Source organism: Onychostoma macrolepis, chromosome 25, assembly GCF_012432095.1.
Source record: "Onychostoma macrolepis isolate SWU-2019 chromosome 25, ASM1243209v1, whole genome shotgun sequence".
NCBI classification, from domain to species: domain Eukaryota; kingdom Metazoa; phylum Chordata; class Actinopteri; order Cypriniformes; family Cyprinidae; genus Onychostoma; species Onychostoma macrolepis.
The window spans coordinates 13,125,497-13,143,539 of NC_081179.1; the positions used below are offsets into that span (position 1 = coordinate 13,125,497).

At 36.3% G+C, this 18,043-nt stretch overlaps 1 protein-coding gene across 1 annotated transcript in view; it reads left to right on the forward strand.

The window, feature by feature from the left end:
- The window catches only part of LOC131533862 (interferon-induced GTP-binding protein Mx3-like), a 23,957-nt gene extending 6,516 nt beyond the window's left edge, over window positions 1-17,441 (forward strand). The window contains exons 6-18 of the mRNA XM_058766288.1: window positions 9,652-9,806; window positions 9,885-10,023; window positions 10,114-10,312; window positions 10,564-10,598; window positions 10,648-10,691; window positions 10,831-10,949; window positions 14,915-15,051; window positions 15,169-15,356; window positions 15,487-15,525; window positions 15,635-15,793; window positions 15,938-16,155; window positions 16,891-17,023; window positions 17,115-17,441. Coding sequence (XP_058622271.1) covers window positions 9,652-9,806; window positions 9,885-10,023; window positions 10,114-10,312; window positions 10,564-10,598; window positions 10,648-10,691; window positions 10,831-10,949; window positions 14,915-15,051; window positions 15,169-15,356; window positions 15,487-15,525; window positions 15,635-15,793; window positions 15,938-16,155; window positions 16,891-17,023; window positions 17,115-17,339 — 1,790 coding nt within the window. The 3' untranslated portion in view covers window positions 17,340-17,441. The remainder of the gene's footprint in view (window positions 1-9,651; window positions 9,807-9,884; window positions 10,024-10,113; window positions 10,313-10,563; window positions 10,599-10,647; window positions 10,692-10,830; window positions 10,950-14,914; window positions 15,052-15,168; window positions 15,357-15,486; window positions 15,526-15,634; window positions 15,794-15,937; window positions 16,156-16,890; window positions 17,024-17,114) is intronic.
- Window positions 17,442-18,043: the final 602 nt, after the last annotated feature.

Here is an 18,043-nt window from a genome sequence, read left to right on the forward strand (position 1 = left end):
GTTAATTCATTATTTACATGTTTTGCCTTAAGAATTTGTTTGATGCAGCATTCTATATGTATATACAGTATGCATGCTAGGGCTGTATTTAAATATAAAAAAGAAAAAAAAATCATTTATATATCAGAGTTGTTTGGGGTGGGGATATAAAAACATGATCTGCAGTGATCATGTTGCATTGTGGTCTATGGAGCAGTCTAAAGTGTACATGTGAAGTAGACTCCCTCTGTCAAAATTTAAGTTTCGAGGGTCTGTCCATATAAATTTCCCTCGTCCACTTCACAAAGTGGAGCACACTTCAAAATAGCAGTGGGGATTGCCCTGAGGGGAAGTGCTTAGGGAAGATCACAATTGTGTGTCTAAAACCGAAGTGGAACGCAGCCCAGAGAGAGAAACATTACATTCTCCTGGTAGCTCCGCAGTGGCCGTCGTGGACATGGCTTCCCCTTCCTGCTGTCACTAACATGAGGGACCCCACTGGAGATTCCTCCACAGAAGGATCTTCTACATGGGCAGAAGAGCAGGCACCCCCGTTTGGAGTTTCTTCAGTTGTGATTGTGGCCCCTGAGGCCAAAAGGCTGACTTCATGCACCCAAGAAGTCAGACACACTCTGAAATGCAACACCTCCTTGCACCCAATGTATGCAATGTGTAATTGGTGATGCAAGATATTTCAGGACTGGTGCAACATGCGTCACCCGTGGTGTGTCACAGGTTGAACCCACTATCCATGGTCATTTGAGTCAGTACTCGCATTCCTACAATTGCTGTTTGAAGCGGGGATGTCGGCATCCAGTATTAACATCTATATGGCTGCAATCTTAAGTTGAGACTTCATTAATGTTTCCTCACTGGGTACACATCATCTACTCCTCAAAGGAGTGAGGAGACTATGACAGCATCATGGGCTGCTCTTAAAGGAGGTCTTTATCAGAATGCAGACACATGGTCATCTCCCTGCACATTTTCATAGGCCGTATTCACCAACCTGACATCAGCTGACATCAGTTCTGTCCCAGGAGAGAAAGTCATACTGGAACCATTCCTCATGACATTGTGGGACGAATGTCCCATTTCTGACCTGCATTCTTGTGGTGTGACTGTGCATTCTAGCCAGTCACACCACAAGATGGCGCCATAACTCAGCAAGAACATTTCATGTTCTGCCAATTGTGGCAAAATCATACATGTAATCGATGTTCAGTCTGTCCCAAAATCAGTATATTGCCATTGGTTATTTAAAACTATCTACTTCTACTACTATCTCAACTTCTGTTCTGTCACTTATCTGATCTGATGCAACTTTGTTATTCATTTATTTATTTGCCAGTTTTCAGCCTAAAAAAGTAACAATGCCTCTTTTGCAAATTCTCTTCACCACATCAATACAGAAGACTTCTTGAATGTATCCAGTGTTTTTCTTTTTATAAAATAAGCCATTTTCACCTAATATCAGGGAGTTTATGTGTTAATAAAGTTATGTGATAATAAATTGTTTTCTTTTGGAACAGTGAGAAATAAACCATTCTGTCAGGTTGCTTTGATTAGGTAAAAAAATGGCTCAGCATATAATTTCTACAACACATATCAGACTGTAGATGATGTTGTACAAATTACAAGATATTTGGCCAAGATGCATCCCTGGCCAACAGCAAATTATGCATTTGCGTTTGCATTAGGGTAGTTGACAAACAGGCAGAAAAATGCATATATTTATGCATTTTTTCCCCCATGACTTATTGGACAATTTCAAGACAAAAATTTTGCTGTCATCTGTTCAGAACTGTCGAAAATTATACCATTTTAAGTTGAGTGATATTTGTATCTCCCCTATTGCAATACTCAACTGTTTTTTTTTAAGATGATTTGAGATAAAAACAAATATGTGGTTCTTTTATGTGTGTCACGCCATAGGAAATTACGTCACACTAAAGGACAGAAATGGTAGTTATTAAATTATTTCTATTTAATTTTGAACATGTTAAAGGAGAAAGTTTTTTTTTTTTGCACTTTATTTATTAATTTTTCAAACATGTTTAGACAAAAAAATTCAAACAATTATATAATTATGTATTTTCTTTCCCCACCCTGTTCCACAACCTTAAATTAACAGAAAGTGAAAAAATAAGAAATGAATAACCAAACAACCAAATAAATAATTATATGAATAAATGATTAGCAATAACAGTGCTTACTATGCAAAATAGCAGGATACATTTCAATATTTTGTTATCAAACAGATATATCATTAAATTTTGTTAACAAAAGTAAATAAGTGTTCACAAAAACACACACACACAAAAGGAGGGGGGGGGGGGGGTGGGGGGTGTCACTCCAATGTTTGGATGGATCCTTTTTTGACATTTTATTTTTTCTAGTTTTAAATATAATATCAAATCACAAATCCACATTGAAGTTTTTGGTAGATTTTTTTTATAAGACTAAGGCGTGCACAGGTGGTTGATCCATTTACTCTTTTTAGGGCATCATCATTTCATCAATTACAGAGTCTATATCCTTGGTCCATTTTTCTTTAATTTTTTTCAATTGAGGTATTGCTTGCAGACACAATTATATTGTATAATGCAGAAATTTGACCTTTAGGGGTTACAGGAATCTGTAAAATTTTATCCATTAGGTAGGGGGTAGGTTAGGAAAGGTGGAACTTTGAGATTGAATAAAATGTCGGACTTGAAAATAACGGAACAGGTTAGATTGTGCTAGCTGACATTTCTGTAAAAGGTCGTTGAAATTAGCGAAAGTGTTATCAATGTAAAAATCACTGCATTTAGCCAATCCAGTACTCTGCCATTGTATGCGTAGGTGTAGTCTATTTTACCAGCGGGAATAGAGGGTTGTTACTGAGAGGGCTTAACAAGGAGAAGTCCTTAAGTTTGTACGTTTGTCTAAATTGAGACAATATTTTAAGTGTTGAACTTACAACTGGGTTTGAGGTATACTGATAAGGGGAGAAGGGTAGTTTCATTGTTATTAAGGCGGGAAGTGATGTAGAAATACAAGTATCTGCTTCTGCCTTACACCAATCTTTCTCTGGGAAATTATGACTTTTTGAAGATTTGCTGCCCAGCAATATCCCATAAAATTAGGAAAAGCTAAACCTCCTTGAAATCGCTGTCTTTCCAAAAGGTCTTTATTAATTCTTGGGTTCTTCCCTTTCCATAAAAATTATGTTATAAGCTTATTTAATGTACGAAAAAAGGCTTTTGGGATAAAAACTGGGAAGGACAGGAATAAGTATAAAAATTTACCTGCTAAAGACAGGTATAATGTGTCCCATCTTTGTAGATCAGTTTTAAATTTATTTATAAGGGGTAAAAAGTTATTTTTATATAGACCTGAAAAAGTTTGAGTAATATGTACTCCTAAGTATTTAAAGCCGGATTAAGAGATATGAAATGGGAGGGATGAAGTTTTAATTTGTAGAGCCAGAGGATTAATGGGAAAGCATACACTTTTAGAAAAATGCAATTCATATCCTGAGAAACTGCCAAAGGCAGAAAGAATTTGCACTATTTTGGGGACATTTTCAACTGGGTTTGAAATATATAACAACAGGTCGTCTGCATATAAAGAAACTCTATGTTCTATACCCATCCTATCAATGCCCTTTATGGACTGTAGAGATTTAAGCATTATAGAAAGAGGTTCTATCGCTAATGCGAAAAGAAGGGGACTTAAAGGGCATCCTTGTTTTGTGCCTCTTAGTATTGGGAAAAATTGTGAGCGTACTTTGTTTGTTATAACAGAGACTTTACGGGTAGAATAAAGCAATTGAATCCAATTTACATATTTTGGGCCAAAGCCAAACTGTCACAGATCAGCCAGGCTCCACCACCAATCTCACACAGCGGTCACTGTCACCTGAGTTTTAACGCAAGCCACCTGCATATCATCAACACTCAATTATTCCAGCCCTACTTAAGCACACACCTCACATCAGTCAGTTGTCCGATCTCGCTTACACGAAGTGGACTCTCACCTTCTCTGCACAGATACTTACCTCTTGAGTACTTACCCACTGTTCATCGGTGGTCCTCTGCATCTCCTACGTCTGCCTGTCTTCGTCCGTCACCCCAGCTTGTCTTCGGTGTCAACCCGAAGTGTGTGCTTACCAAGTCATCCACGAGTTCCTGGCAAACAGACCAACATCAGTATATCCTTTATCGTACAAAGAACCTCAGTAACTCTCTCATCACTCTACCCTACTTACCCGACTGCTGAACTCAAACTTCGCAGTGTTATTCCTCATCCTCTGTGTCTGGTCCACTTCCCATAACACAAACCTTTTCAATATTAAAAATAAATAGTCTATGACCTCTTAATAGGCTGTTCTAAATTTTCTTTTTGCTCCAAATTAATTTTCGGAATGTTTAAACCATCTAGAAACATTAACATATTTGAGGTATCTTCTGGAAACTAAGAAGAGTACAAATTAGAGTAATATTCTTTGAAGGTGTCATTAATTTCCTTGGGGTCCATTGTTAGTTGTTGTGATCTGTTTCGAATCTGTGGAATTAGTCTAGAAGCTGACTGACATTTTATCTGATGTGCTAGTAATCGGCTTGCTTTTTCCCCATGTTCATAAAAATTCCCTTTAGCCATAACAAGTACTGTTGAGTCCTTTCAATTGAAAGTTGATCATATTGCGCTTCAAGTTCCACTCTCTTTTTGAATAACTCTTCTGAAGGAGTTAATGAGACGTGGTTATCTATTTTTGCTGTGGAATCAATGAGTTGTTGTAATTTTGCATTCTTTAGTTTGTTGGTATATGAAGAATAAGCTATGATTTCACCTCTGATGACTACTTTAAATGTTTCCCATAAAGTCGATGGTTATACCTCTTCAAATGTGTTTGTAGCCAAAAAATTATCAATTGCTGTTGATGTACATGTATGGAATTTTTTTGTCTGCCAACAGAGTTGGATTCAATCTCCAAGTGGGGCGTTGGTTACTGCAGAGAGTAAATCGTAAATCTAAAAGTAGTGGGGCTTGATCCGATATTATAATGGCAGAGTATTGAATTTTTTCTAATGAAGGAAGTAGTGTTTTATCAATATAGAAATAATCTATTCTAGAGTAAGATGAATGAACATGAGATAAATAGGAAAATTCTCTTTTTTGTGGAAAGAAAAATCTCCATGGATCCAAACATCCTGTTTGTGCCATAAAAGTTGAGAGAGCTAAAGATAATTTAGATTGTGGCATTGGTTTTGGATTTGAACGATCTAATTTTGAGTTAACAACACAATTTAAATCTCCGCCAAAAATGTATTTGTATGTACAGGTGCATCTCAATGAATTAGAATGTCGTGGAAAAGTTCATTTATTTCAGTAATTTAACTCAAATTGTGAAACTCGTGTATTAAATAAATTAAATGCACACAGACTGAAGTAGTTTAAGTCTTTGGTTCTTTTAATCGTGATGATTTAGGCTCACATTTAACAAAAACCCACCAATTCACTATCTCAACAAATTAGAATACTTCATAAGACCAATAAAACAAACATTTTTAGTGAATTGTTGGCCTTCTGGAAAGTATGTTCATTTACTGTATATGTACTCAATACTTGGTTCCTTTTGCTTTAATTACTGCTTAAATTCGGCGTGGCATGGAGGTGATCAGTTTGTGGCACTGCTGAGGTGGTATGGAAGCCCAGGTTTCTTTGATAGTGGCCTTCAGCTCATCTGCATTGTTGGGTCTGGTGTCTCTCATCTTCCTCTTGACAATACCCCATAGATTCTCTATGGGGTTCAGGTCAGGCAAGTTTGCTGGCCAGTCAAGCACACCAACACCATGGCCATTTAACCAGCTTTTGGTACCTTTGGCAGTGTGGGCAGGTGCCAAGTCCTGCTGGAAAATGAAATCAGCGTCTCCATAAAGCTTGTCAGCAGAAGGAAGCATGAAGTGCTCTAAAACTTCCTGGTAGATGGCTGCGTTGACTGTGGACTTCAGAAAACACAGTGGACCAACACCAGCAGATGACATGGCAGCCCAAATCATCACAGACTGTGGAAACTTCACACTGGACTTCAAGCAACATGGATTCTGTGCCTCTCCACTCTTCCTCCAGACTCTGGGACCTTGATTTCCAAATGAAATGCAAAATTTACTTTCATCTGAAAAGAGGACTTTGGACCACTGAGCAACAGTCCAGTTCTTTTTCTCCACAGCCCAGGTAAGACGCTTCTGCTGTTGTCTCTGCTTCAGAAGTGGCTTGGTAGCCCTTTTCCTGAAGACATCTGAGCATGGTGACTCTTGATGCACTGACTCCAGCTTCAGTTCACTCCTTGTGAAGCTCTCACAAGTGTTTGAATCAGCTTTGCTTGACAGTATTCTCAAGCTTGCAGTCATCCCTGTTGCTTTTCCTACCCAAAATTCTTCCTTCCAGTCAACTTTGCATTTAATATGCTTTGATACAGCACTCTGTAAACAGCCACACCTTTCAGTAATGACCCGCTGTGACTTACCCTCTTTGTGGAGGGCGTCAATGTTCGTCTTCTGGATCATTGCCAAGTCAGCAGTCTTCTCCATTATTGTGGTTTCAAAGAACAAGACATACCCGGAAGTTATACTGTAGAGACGGTCATTTATTGAAACTCAAATGTAAATATTCTAATATTTTGAGATACTGATTTTTGACTTTCATGAGCTGTAAGCTCTAATCATCAAAATTAAAACTTTACATGCAATGAATCTAAAATATATGAAAGTTTCACTTTTTGAAATAACTTTTTCACAACATTCTAATTTATTGAGATGCACCTGTATTTAAATCTGGTAGATGTGAGATGATTTTATGAATGAAGTTAACATCGTCCCAATTTGGGGCATAAACACATACCAGGACAACAGGGATTTGAAACAGATATGCAGTCACGATAACAAAGTGTCCTTGGGGATCAGAAACACATTTAGATGCATTAAACTGGACTTTCTTATGAATTATAATTGTTGCTCCTCTTGTTTTACTGTTGAAATAGGAATGAAAAATCTGTCCAACCCATGGTTTTCTAAGTCTTACCTGATCTGCTATTTGAAAATGCGTTTCTTGCAGAAATGCTATATCCAAAAAATACACGCTCGTTTATTTGGTCCATTCATACCCTTAACGTTCCAGGTAATAAAACAAATGGAAGACCCGCCTTCTTTCTTAAACATGTCACACATCAGTCAGTACTTTTATTAGAATAGATGAATGAAAGAAAGACCATATTTCCACAGGTACAAGTGAGTGATGTTAAAAAAAAAAAAAAAAAAAAAACGGCCCCCACAATGTCCCACCCTCTCTCTCAATCAAGCACAAGAAACATTGACCTCTTCCTATATTTGTCTCAAGAACGGAGGCAAATGGTAGGTCCCCATACACGTACCCCCAGTAATCCCTCAAATTACTCAGAACCGTTCCTATCAACGGGGGTATCCCAATCCACTATAACATTTTCTACATCCAGAATTTTTTACAGAAGTTTACTTTTTACTCCTTGGAGTATCAATACACAGTCATTAAATGTTCAGTTTGTTTGTTTTCCAAAACAACAAGTTTTTTTCAGACAAGGAAGAACATTAATATTTGAAGCAAGAATTAAATAAAACAAATGCCTTAAAGATACCTATATCTTTTACAAGTCATCCTCGTAGATAGCGGGTAATGTTCTCCACTTAAAGATAAGTTTAGATATTCCGGTTGTCCTTAGGCATTGACCCGTTGGTCGTAGAACTGTTTCGCCTCCTCAGGTGAATTGAATATGAAAGTTTGTTCTTCGACTGTCACTCTCAAGCGAGCTGGGTAAAGCAGCTGGAATCGTATTCCTTTCTGGTAAAGTGATTGTTTTATGCTGTTGAACAAAGCTCGCTTCTTTGAAAGGGCAGCGCTGAGATCCGGATATATTCTGACTGCGTTCCCCTTGTACTGGATCTCATGACTCCTAGACCATCGGGGTAGCCTCTCTTTGTCTTGGAACCGGTGGAAGCAAACCACAAATGGACGTGATTTTCGGCCATCTGTCGGTTTTTGACCGGGGGATCAGTGAGCTCTCTCCAGTATTGGTGGTTCGTAGAAGACTTCTGCTCCCGTCACCTCCTTTCAGCATTTTGGAAATGAACTTAATGGGATCTTGATTATTTTCACTTCCTTCTGGATTATTAACAATCCTCAAGTTGGATCTGCGGGATCTGTTTTCCAGGTCTTCGATGCGGTCAAGCAAGAATGAGTTTTGGGTTTACAGAGTTTTGATAACTTTTTCTGCTGCTATCAGCTTTTCAAAGTTTTCCCCAACTCGGGATTCCATCGACACCAAACGGCCTTGAAAGTCATCTACCGTTTCTCGTAATGCATCTATCGAACTTTGCAAAGGACCAATAAATTCTTGAATCAAACCACAAATGTCTTCTCTGATACTATTTCTTTGTTTTGTTAGTTCAGAAACTAATTTGTCCATGGAGACAGGTTCAATAGTCTCAGTTGCGGATTGTTTCTCTGCATTAAATGAGGTAGCCATGGCTGCTAATTTACCCGCTATGCTAGCGTTTGATCTCGTGGTCGGCGGAGCTGAAGAGTGAGCTTGCTTTTGTTTAGAGTTGCTCATAGTTCTGCGACGTCTTAAGTATATCACATTTTATACTTATTTTCGTGACACTTTATAACAGTACAAGTTTTCTGTAAAAACATCAGAAAATAATTGAATGTAATTATTGCATTTAAGAACACTGAAAATGATCAAAAAAGAATAAAAAGTAGTTGAATAAATCTTATTTAATTATTTAAAATGCTTTTTAAAAGAGACCTTGTCCTCTGGTGCGACATCTTTGTCCTGTGGTGTGACATCTTTGTCCTGTGGTGTGACAGTGCAGGCGTGACACCTGTAACGTAACACTTTTGTAGTGGTTCCAAAAAAGGTAAATATTTGAACAATTCTGAGACAAAATTGACCATGTGCACACGTCATGGGCTTGACAGGGGGCTTCAGTAACATGACCATGAATGGGGTCCTTCAACTAATTAAAGTTTTCTCTGGAATTGGCTGATTTAAAATCAGGATATGGTGTCACACCAGAGGATATGGTGTCACACCAGAGGACATGGTTTTCAGAGACAAAATGTATCAAGTTCCTACGCTTTCAGAAATATATGGATGAAAAAAATGATTGCCATTTACTAAAATAGACACTTGTACAATTATGCCAGAGGTATTTATTAACATTTTTATGCTTTTCTTTTTCATTTATAAAAGTTGTAATTTATTGAACCATGCTTGGGACAGTCACACCATAGGACAATTTTGAGATTTAGCTCAAAATGTAAAAAAAAATCTAATGACACTGCAGCTTTTATAACAACAGATCCACGTAGGACAAATAAATGTTTAACCATTTACCGTATTTTAAATAACAACAATATTAATTATATAAATTTTTATCTTGTGGGACAGTGAAAATGCCATGTCATGTCAACAACCCATTATTGCTGCATCACTCACACTCCAAGATTCATGAACTAATTCTACAAATGCTTGAATTTCTTATTGCTCAGCTAAGCTTCTCTGTATAAAATTGACCAATGCATTCAGGTTGAGAAACATAGTTAAGTATGTGGTGTGTGTGTGTGTGTGTGTGTGTGTATGTTTTACAGCCCAGGATGAGCTGGCAGGAAAAGGGGTAGCAATACGTGATGACCTTATCACGTTAGAGGTCATGTCACCAGGTGTATGTGACCTCACACTGATCGATCTACCTGGAATTGCCAGAGTCCCAGTAAATGGACAACCACAAGATATTGGAAGCCAGGTAGGTTGTATAATCTGATTTTGTAAGCCACATTCAGTACCACTTATTCAGTTTTAAAAATGTCTTCATATTTTGTAGATCAAACGTATGATCATGAAATATACTGAGAAGCAAGAGACAATAAACATGGTAGTGTGCCCATGCAACACTGATATTGCAACAACAGAAGCATTAAAAATGGCTCAAGAAGTAGATCCTGATGGCAAAAGAACTGTTGGTAATGCAGCACATAATCCACAATACCTAAAATGAGCAGCTGTGTCAGCAAATTCCCATTTGACTAAATAACTGTTTTTCATTCTCACAGCCATTTTGACCAAGCCAGACCTCATAGATAAAGGAACAGAAAAGAGAATTTTGAGAATTGTCAGCAATGAAGTGATTCCTCTCCGCAAAGGTTACATTATGGTGAAGTGTAGAGGACAACAGCAGATCGATGATAACATTTCTCTAGAGGAGTCAGCGGATATGGAGAGAGACTTCTTCCAAAACCATGAACATTTCAGGTTATAACATCAAAAGAATATAATGTTACTTTGTGTTCCCTAAAATGTGTGTCATTAAGACTTGATTTATTATGTTTAAATCATGTTACTTTGTTTTCACATTCCAACTGTTTTCTATCATGGTAGTATACTGAAGTTACAAAAATATGCGCCTCACTTTGGCCATCAGAAGTGCTATTATATATTTTTTTGTAATGTTCACCATGGCCAAAGCACAGTTTTTGTTTGATAAAATATCTGGTTATCTACAGTTGCCTCTTGCAAGAGGAAAAAGCAACTATTAAAAGTCTTGCTATTAAACTATTAAAATGCTATTGCTATTAAACTATTAAAAGTCTTGCTATTAAAACTGTCTCAGCATCTGGTCGATCATATCAAAGTAAGTTTCTAAATGTCTTACTCTAAAGACCTATTCATATAAATTTTTTACTACATCTATTGAGTGTATTCACATTCTATATGCATTGTGTGAAAAATTGAAGAAGTGTTGTGTACCAAATTTTGTGTGTGTGTGTCAGAAATCACTGCCACAGCTCAACGAACAGATAAAAAAGAAGTTGTGGGATCTGAGGAATGAGCTGAAGGAGTGCGAGGCTGGACCGCCACAGGACCCTAGGAGAGCCAAAAAATTCCTCATTCAAGAACTTTAAGAACTGAATTCTCTTCTGCTGAAGATCAACAGATTCAAAACATGAAGAATTTAAATGCATTTACACAGCAAGAAGAAAACATCTTGCTATATCAGTACAAATGAAAGTTGTGAAATTAGTGTATATAGTCTAAATACAGGTATAGAGAAACTCGACCATGTAGTCCATGTCACATGTAGTCATTTTAAAAGTTTTATCATTTGATTCTAAGGGCTTATGTAATTACATTATTTATTTATATATATATATATATATATATATATATTAGTGCTGTCAAATGATTAATGGCGATTGATCGCATCTAAAATCAAAGTTTTTGTTTACATAATATATGTATGTGTGCTGTGTTTATTACGTATATATCCAAATACACACATGCATGTATATATTTCAGAAAAATATGTTATGTTTATATATTAAATATATTTATTTATAATAGAAATTATATGAATATAAATATAGACATGTAAATACATGTAAATATTTTAAAAATATATTCTGTATGTGTGTATTTATATATACATAATAAATATACACAGAACACACACATATATTATGCAAACAAAAACTTTTTATTTTGTATGCGATTAATCGCGATTAATCGTTTGACAGCATTAATAATACAGTTCAGTCATGAAACACTAGATGGCGCAGGCTGACGGGTTGTTAATGTAACTGATGATATTCAGAGAGTTAAACGACTTGGCACAAGCTGATTGGTTCATGCTGCATATGCAGCCAATCAGCTTACTGCCTTGCATTTATATGGCTGGCTAGTAGTATTCAGTTGAGATTCCTGCAGTGCGCTTTCAGGGTATCTCTGAAGCCCTCCACCTTCCCCAGCTCCACCTGTATAGATCTGCTACGGGTTATTTTATATGCTATTTGTGCAGCAGCAGTATGTCTTAAATACTCACGACACCATATCGCCATATGCATTGGCAGTAGCAAGTTACAGCTATAATCAACAGCAGCAACAATTCAGCAGCAATGTAGCAGATCTATTCCGCCAAGACCAAATACATTAACACTGTCATATCCATCACCATGCTAAAATCTTCGGAGAGTTGTCATGATTGAAATATATATATTCATTTAAACTAAATGCTTCATTATAATTGTTAAACAAAAATTGCTCATGTGTAATGAATTAACAGTATAATAATTATATAAATCATATAAAATAATTCTGATAAATCAGTGTTAAAAACCATAAGATTTTGAGTTCCTCTGGGGTAGGGCCTCAAATGTAAAAAAAAGGGCATCTATATACGAAGTAATTCCAGTTTAACAATTACAATTGTAAAACTATATATACAGTGGACTGAAACCCTGCGATGGGAGGTTGTCCAGATGAAGGCCAAAGGAATGACCCTTTCTGCCAGCGCAAGAAAAGTTGGTCATTCCAAATCTATGATTCGTAGAATATTTCAGGTTTACAATGACACTAATTCATTCAAGTCCCCCAAAAAGGCTGGTCATCCACGTAAGATAAATGCATGAGAATGAAGGATAATGCGGAGACTCTCAATGGGCAATCGGTTCAACACTGCAGCTGGAATTGCTCGCCAGTTCAGTGCTAAACAGGGTAAGGATCTGTCTCGGCACGTTTAAGAGAAGTCGGACTGAAAGCCCACTCTGCAGTGACCAAGCCTCTCATCAGCAGAAATAATCAAAAGACTAGACTAACCTTTGCTGAGGAGCATGTTGTGTGGAGAGAGGAGAACTTGTCCAAAGTTTACTTTAGTGATGAGAGCAAGTTTAATTTATTTGGGTCTGATGGGAAACATTTTGTTTGGCATCAATTTGGAGGAAAGACTGAAGCCCAAGTGTGTAAAGAATTCAGTGAAAGGTGGTGGAGGAAGTGTTATGGTTGGGGGATGTTTTCTGCAGCAGGAGTTGGGCCTCTTATACAGCTACAGTACATGGCAGGGTAAATGCAAATGTTTATCAGAACCTCCTTCAGCAACATGCAGTTCTTTTCCTGCAAGCACATCCCAATCAGCCTGCAATTTTCATGCAGGACAATGACCCCTATCACACAGCAAAATGGGTAAAGCAGTTCCTTGAAGCTAAATAATGAAATGGCCGTCACAGGGTCCTGATCTAAAACAAACCTGATATGGCACCAGCAATGTATGTTTCATAAATCATTATTTTTCTTATAATTTATATTGTTGCGGCACCTCTTGGTTTTTTAAAATCCACGCAGTCTGCTCTAATTGGTCAGCCTAGTTGTGCAAGTAGTCCATTCTGACTAAAATAATAATTTTGATGAAATATTTGGGTGTTAAATTTAGGTTTAAAATATAATGCAAGTAATAGTACTTTTGTGAAAGCAGCAACTGAAGCTGGGCATAAATATAAGTATCATTTACAAGATACAGAAATCACAGAAACGCATATTAATGTATGTTTCTATGGAATGTGTGTGTTCTTCCTACTTCTTACTCATTAACATTTAGCCTGTTCTTATGTCTTTATTTATTACCAGTTTTAAATAATTGATCTAAACATCTACTTTAAAACTATGGACAATAGGTAGTTTTTGTTTAATATTTATATTTTAAAACATTTTGCACAATGTATAGCGCTGACGACACGCTCTGTTTTTACAGCCTTCTTGCCTTCAGTGCCACATTTCATTAATTTCCAATGCTAGGGGGCATTAATAACTAAAAACTCTCAGAACCTTTGAGCAGTGTTGATATTCTTCACCAATACAGCTGTATCCACAGAATCTGCTCTTTTAAATTTGGTAATTTTTACCACTTTTCCACTTCGACCCTGATGATTAGGCTGCTGCTTATTATATTTACAGTTTTGTCTTGTTTGTATGTTTACAGTTCTTTTTAGTTGCTTTGGCGCAATTTTCACAAGCAATTGGTAAATTTTCAAAACTCTTACTACTAATATCACAACAGATCATCAAAAGTGCACTTTTTTTCAAACATTTCAGCATATTTTCAATTGTGTTAGTACAATACACACAATCACAAAATATCCTTTTCACTACAAAAAATAAGTGTTTCATGTATATAAATGTTTAATTCACAGTAACTGCCTTTCATAAAGCTATTACTATCAAACTTTTAATTTGCATGACTTCACATTCAGTTTAATACATTTGCTTATTATTTAATCAAACTCATCTTTAATGGTTAATCAGTGAATCATTTGGTGAATCTATAGATATAGATTCAATAGATATATAGTTTCTATAGACTGTGATTGCAATTTAGGGATAACCAAATGCAATGAATTATTTTTAGACTAAAAGTGATTTGTCTAAGATGATAACCACTATTTTGTAAGTGTGTGTGTGTGTTGTTCAGGTAAACCCTAGTTTATGGGGACACTTTTTTTTCGTAAGGGTAGGTTTACCCTGTACAGTATAAAAGAAGTAAGCAAAACTTGACAAAATCACCTAAAACCTCCCTTTGAGGACGTCCTCATTTGTAAAACCGTGTGTTTTGCTATTTGTGAACATACAGCAGGACACAAGGGAGAGGAACTGATCAGAGATTGATCAGAGATGTATCAGAAGAAGGTAGAAAGAAGATCTTACTGTTGTGTTTTGGTGATTAAACCAAATATTCTCAATACATATCACAATGATCTTGTGTTCTGAAACAATTATGTGGAATGAAAATATGTGCAACTACAATGAAATCATGAGACCAGGTTTTGAAAGAATGACTAGTGGTGTTACAAGTATGATCAGTTTAAATTTTTGTACTAAGTGTTTTGAAAATGTACACCTTGCTTATGAAAATAGTACATAACCAATAATAAAAAATAAAAAAACTGTAAGTTTGTATATTGAATAAAATCCTTTACCATTTTACTTGTAAAGAATTTACATAATTAATTTTTTTTTCATAGTATTAATTTTATTATATAATGAAACTTTGAAACAATTACATGTAACAATACAATTTCTTTTTTCTCCACAGACCTTAACAGGATTCAATAAAAAAATCCAGTACTTATCATTAGGGGAGCTGATTATTAAAGAAAATTTGTTTGGCCAGCTTCGGGAGCAATTCAGAAAGTGGAATGATCATCTTAACAGTTCAAAGACATCTTGTCAGTATATTTTCAAATTTCTTAGAAAATTTGAATTCACTGTTTTGCTATTCTAAGAATTCTAAGTTCAAATGAAAAAGTCAATTAATTTCAAAACTTTTTTTTATCCCAAACAAGGTAATGAAAAGACTGCAGAAAGAATACAGTTTAGTCACAAATACAGAGGGAGGGAACTGCTCGGCTTCAGTAACTACAAAATGTTTGAGGACGTTCTGCAGGACCATGTGGCCACACTTAAAGCACCAGCCATTAAATTACTCAACACTATCAAAGGTATCGTCACACACTTTCATGTTCATGTGAGAGTACTGAATATAAAACCAAATGATTAGAGCATAACTGAAAGTTTTTGTAGTTTTAGCACATCTGAATTTAGCACATCGGTTTGTCTTTTGATTTATGTATTTTTTTTTCTCAAGACATCATCTTAAACAGTGTTTCCAGAACTACTCTGTTCTTCAAAATATCATTATGGTAAATATTCCTTTTAAAGGTTGGAATAGAAATGTACAACAAACTTGCATTGCTAATCACGTTTAATTAAGTTCTCTTTTCTCTGTACTTCTTCACTTAACTCTAAAAGAGTAAAATCAAAAACATTCAGTCAAGCCAACAAGCCAAGGCAGAGCAGAGGATCTCAGAGCAGTTTGAAATGGAAAACATGATCTACACTCAAGATCCCATCTACTTGAAGTTTTTGAATGAGATTAGCGACGAGAAATTTTCAGAAGATGAATTACCTGTCTTTGACATAAAAAGCAAGTACAGTGAAATGCTGGAGGCGTATTATGAGGTAATATACAATATGATCTAACGTTTTGTTCAGGAATAACTTGCAGTGCTTGTGCTGTGTGCAGGTAACTTTTGTAGATCTGTTTTCTTTCAGATTGTGGTGCAGCGGATGTCTGACCAACTGCCCATGATGATCTCCTTTTTCATGCTGAAGGAAACTGCTCAGCTTCTGTCTATTGACATGCTTAGTTTACTGGACGGGGCAAATGTGAGCGAGCTGCTGTTTGAAGACTCTGATGTCGGTACAAGGCGCAGAGACCTACAGTCTCGCCTGGACCGTCTGACTGCTGCTCAGGAAGCACTTAGTGATTTTATTTGAGCAATCATCTGACTAGAAGATATTACCTGAAAATGCATGATGTATTTGATAACTTAATCTATAAAACTCTCTTCAGCATATGAATGGAATGCATTATTTAAACTTTATCTAATGTATCTGATAATGATAATCTATAGAATGTTTCTGGCAGTTTAACGCATATAACATTCTTAGTATTGTATCTTAATACGTTTCAGCCATTTTTAATGAAATGACTCCATGTAACCAATTAAAAATAATTTTGGCAGACATCTTGTTTCCATGCCATTCACATTGTATGTTGTAAAGGTATCTCACTAGGCTCTCTCTGTGGATCGTGGCTTTCTGGTTGCCTGCTTGACCTTCTCTGGAGCTCTAAAGAAATTAAGAACAGCATTAAAAAAAGTAAATGTCATGAACAGCTTTGGGTGCATGTGTCTCAATGTACAATCCAGCTGCAATCCTGTAATTATCAATATTAAACACTTGACCTGCTTAGAAACAGCATATATTGTGAAAAGCGCTACACAAATAAAATTTAATTGAATGAACTGCATTTTCACTTTTTATATCACTTTCACTGTGGACTTGCTTGTATGAATGATATTTTGCCACGCATTATGATAACATTTCTGATGTATATTTTTTCCCCTGAATACCATATTGACAAAATACACTCAAAGCAAGAAAGCAAGGTGGAGAAGAGGATCCATGAGTACATTAACATGGAGAAATGTCTGTACACACAGGATTCCATTTTTACCCAGAAAATTGTACAAGTCCATTAGTTTGGATATGGGAGACAATGCAGTCTCAACCCACAACTGTGCTGTTTTTGACACCAGGAGCTTGACGCCTGATAAACTGATCTTCTACTACGAGGTTTAAATCAGTTCATGATGTCAATGTTAACTGCTTGTGTTTTGGTATTGAATGCACTGAAAACCTATCAGATATTCTCTCAATCCATCAGATAGTGTATCAGCGTCTGGCCGACTACATTCCCATGGTGATCCTGCTATTCATACTGAAGGAAGCTGCCGTGATGCTGCGGGCTCATGCTATGGACCTGCGGGATGGAGCTGATGTTGTGAAGCTGCTCGTGGAGGACACAGAAGCTGGACAGAAGAGAGCAGACTTACACCAACGCATGGAGAGACTGCGCCTGGCACAAGAACGCATCAGTATATACCTCTGAGACACAAGTTGCCTCTATTTTTGTCTTATTCTTGATCACTAAAAGCATTTTAAAGTCTGCAGCAAAAGAAATATCAAAATCAAAGAACAAAAGTGTAGTTTGAAGGGCTTGATGAATCAAGATGAATTTTTTTAAGTTCAAGGTAAAGGTTCAGCTTAATCATGCATAATTATTTGAAATAATAAACCCTTAAACATAAGTGTGAACTAAGTGTATTTTGTAAATGACAAAACATCAGTGATAGTTTGCTTGTACCAAAAGTGCTTTTGAATAAAAAAATTATAATAATTGTATGAATGATCTTTTGCCACGCATATGATAAAATTTCAATTCTACATAGAATAAACAATTTTATCATGCGTTGTGTGGATAATGTACTGTTGTAACAAGTAGGCTAACAAATACCATGGTGACATTAAAAAACAAAACTATACGAAGATACTTGTAAAAATGCGATGTAAACATTACAGGTTTGTGTATAAAACCGGGCCTCTTCGAACGTAGAACTTTCAAAGGTAACAGAACCATGCTTTTAACACTAGAACCGTCAGGAGTCGCTGTATACTTAAAACCGCCAGCGGGTTAATTTTACCCACACACAACTGTTTTTGTATGGCTAAAGAACATATTATTTTACTGTAATTGCATTATGCCACTGTCTTCACAAAGAAGTGTCTGGAGTCATGAAATGATTATGATTATGA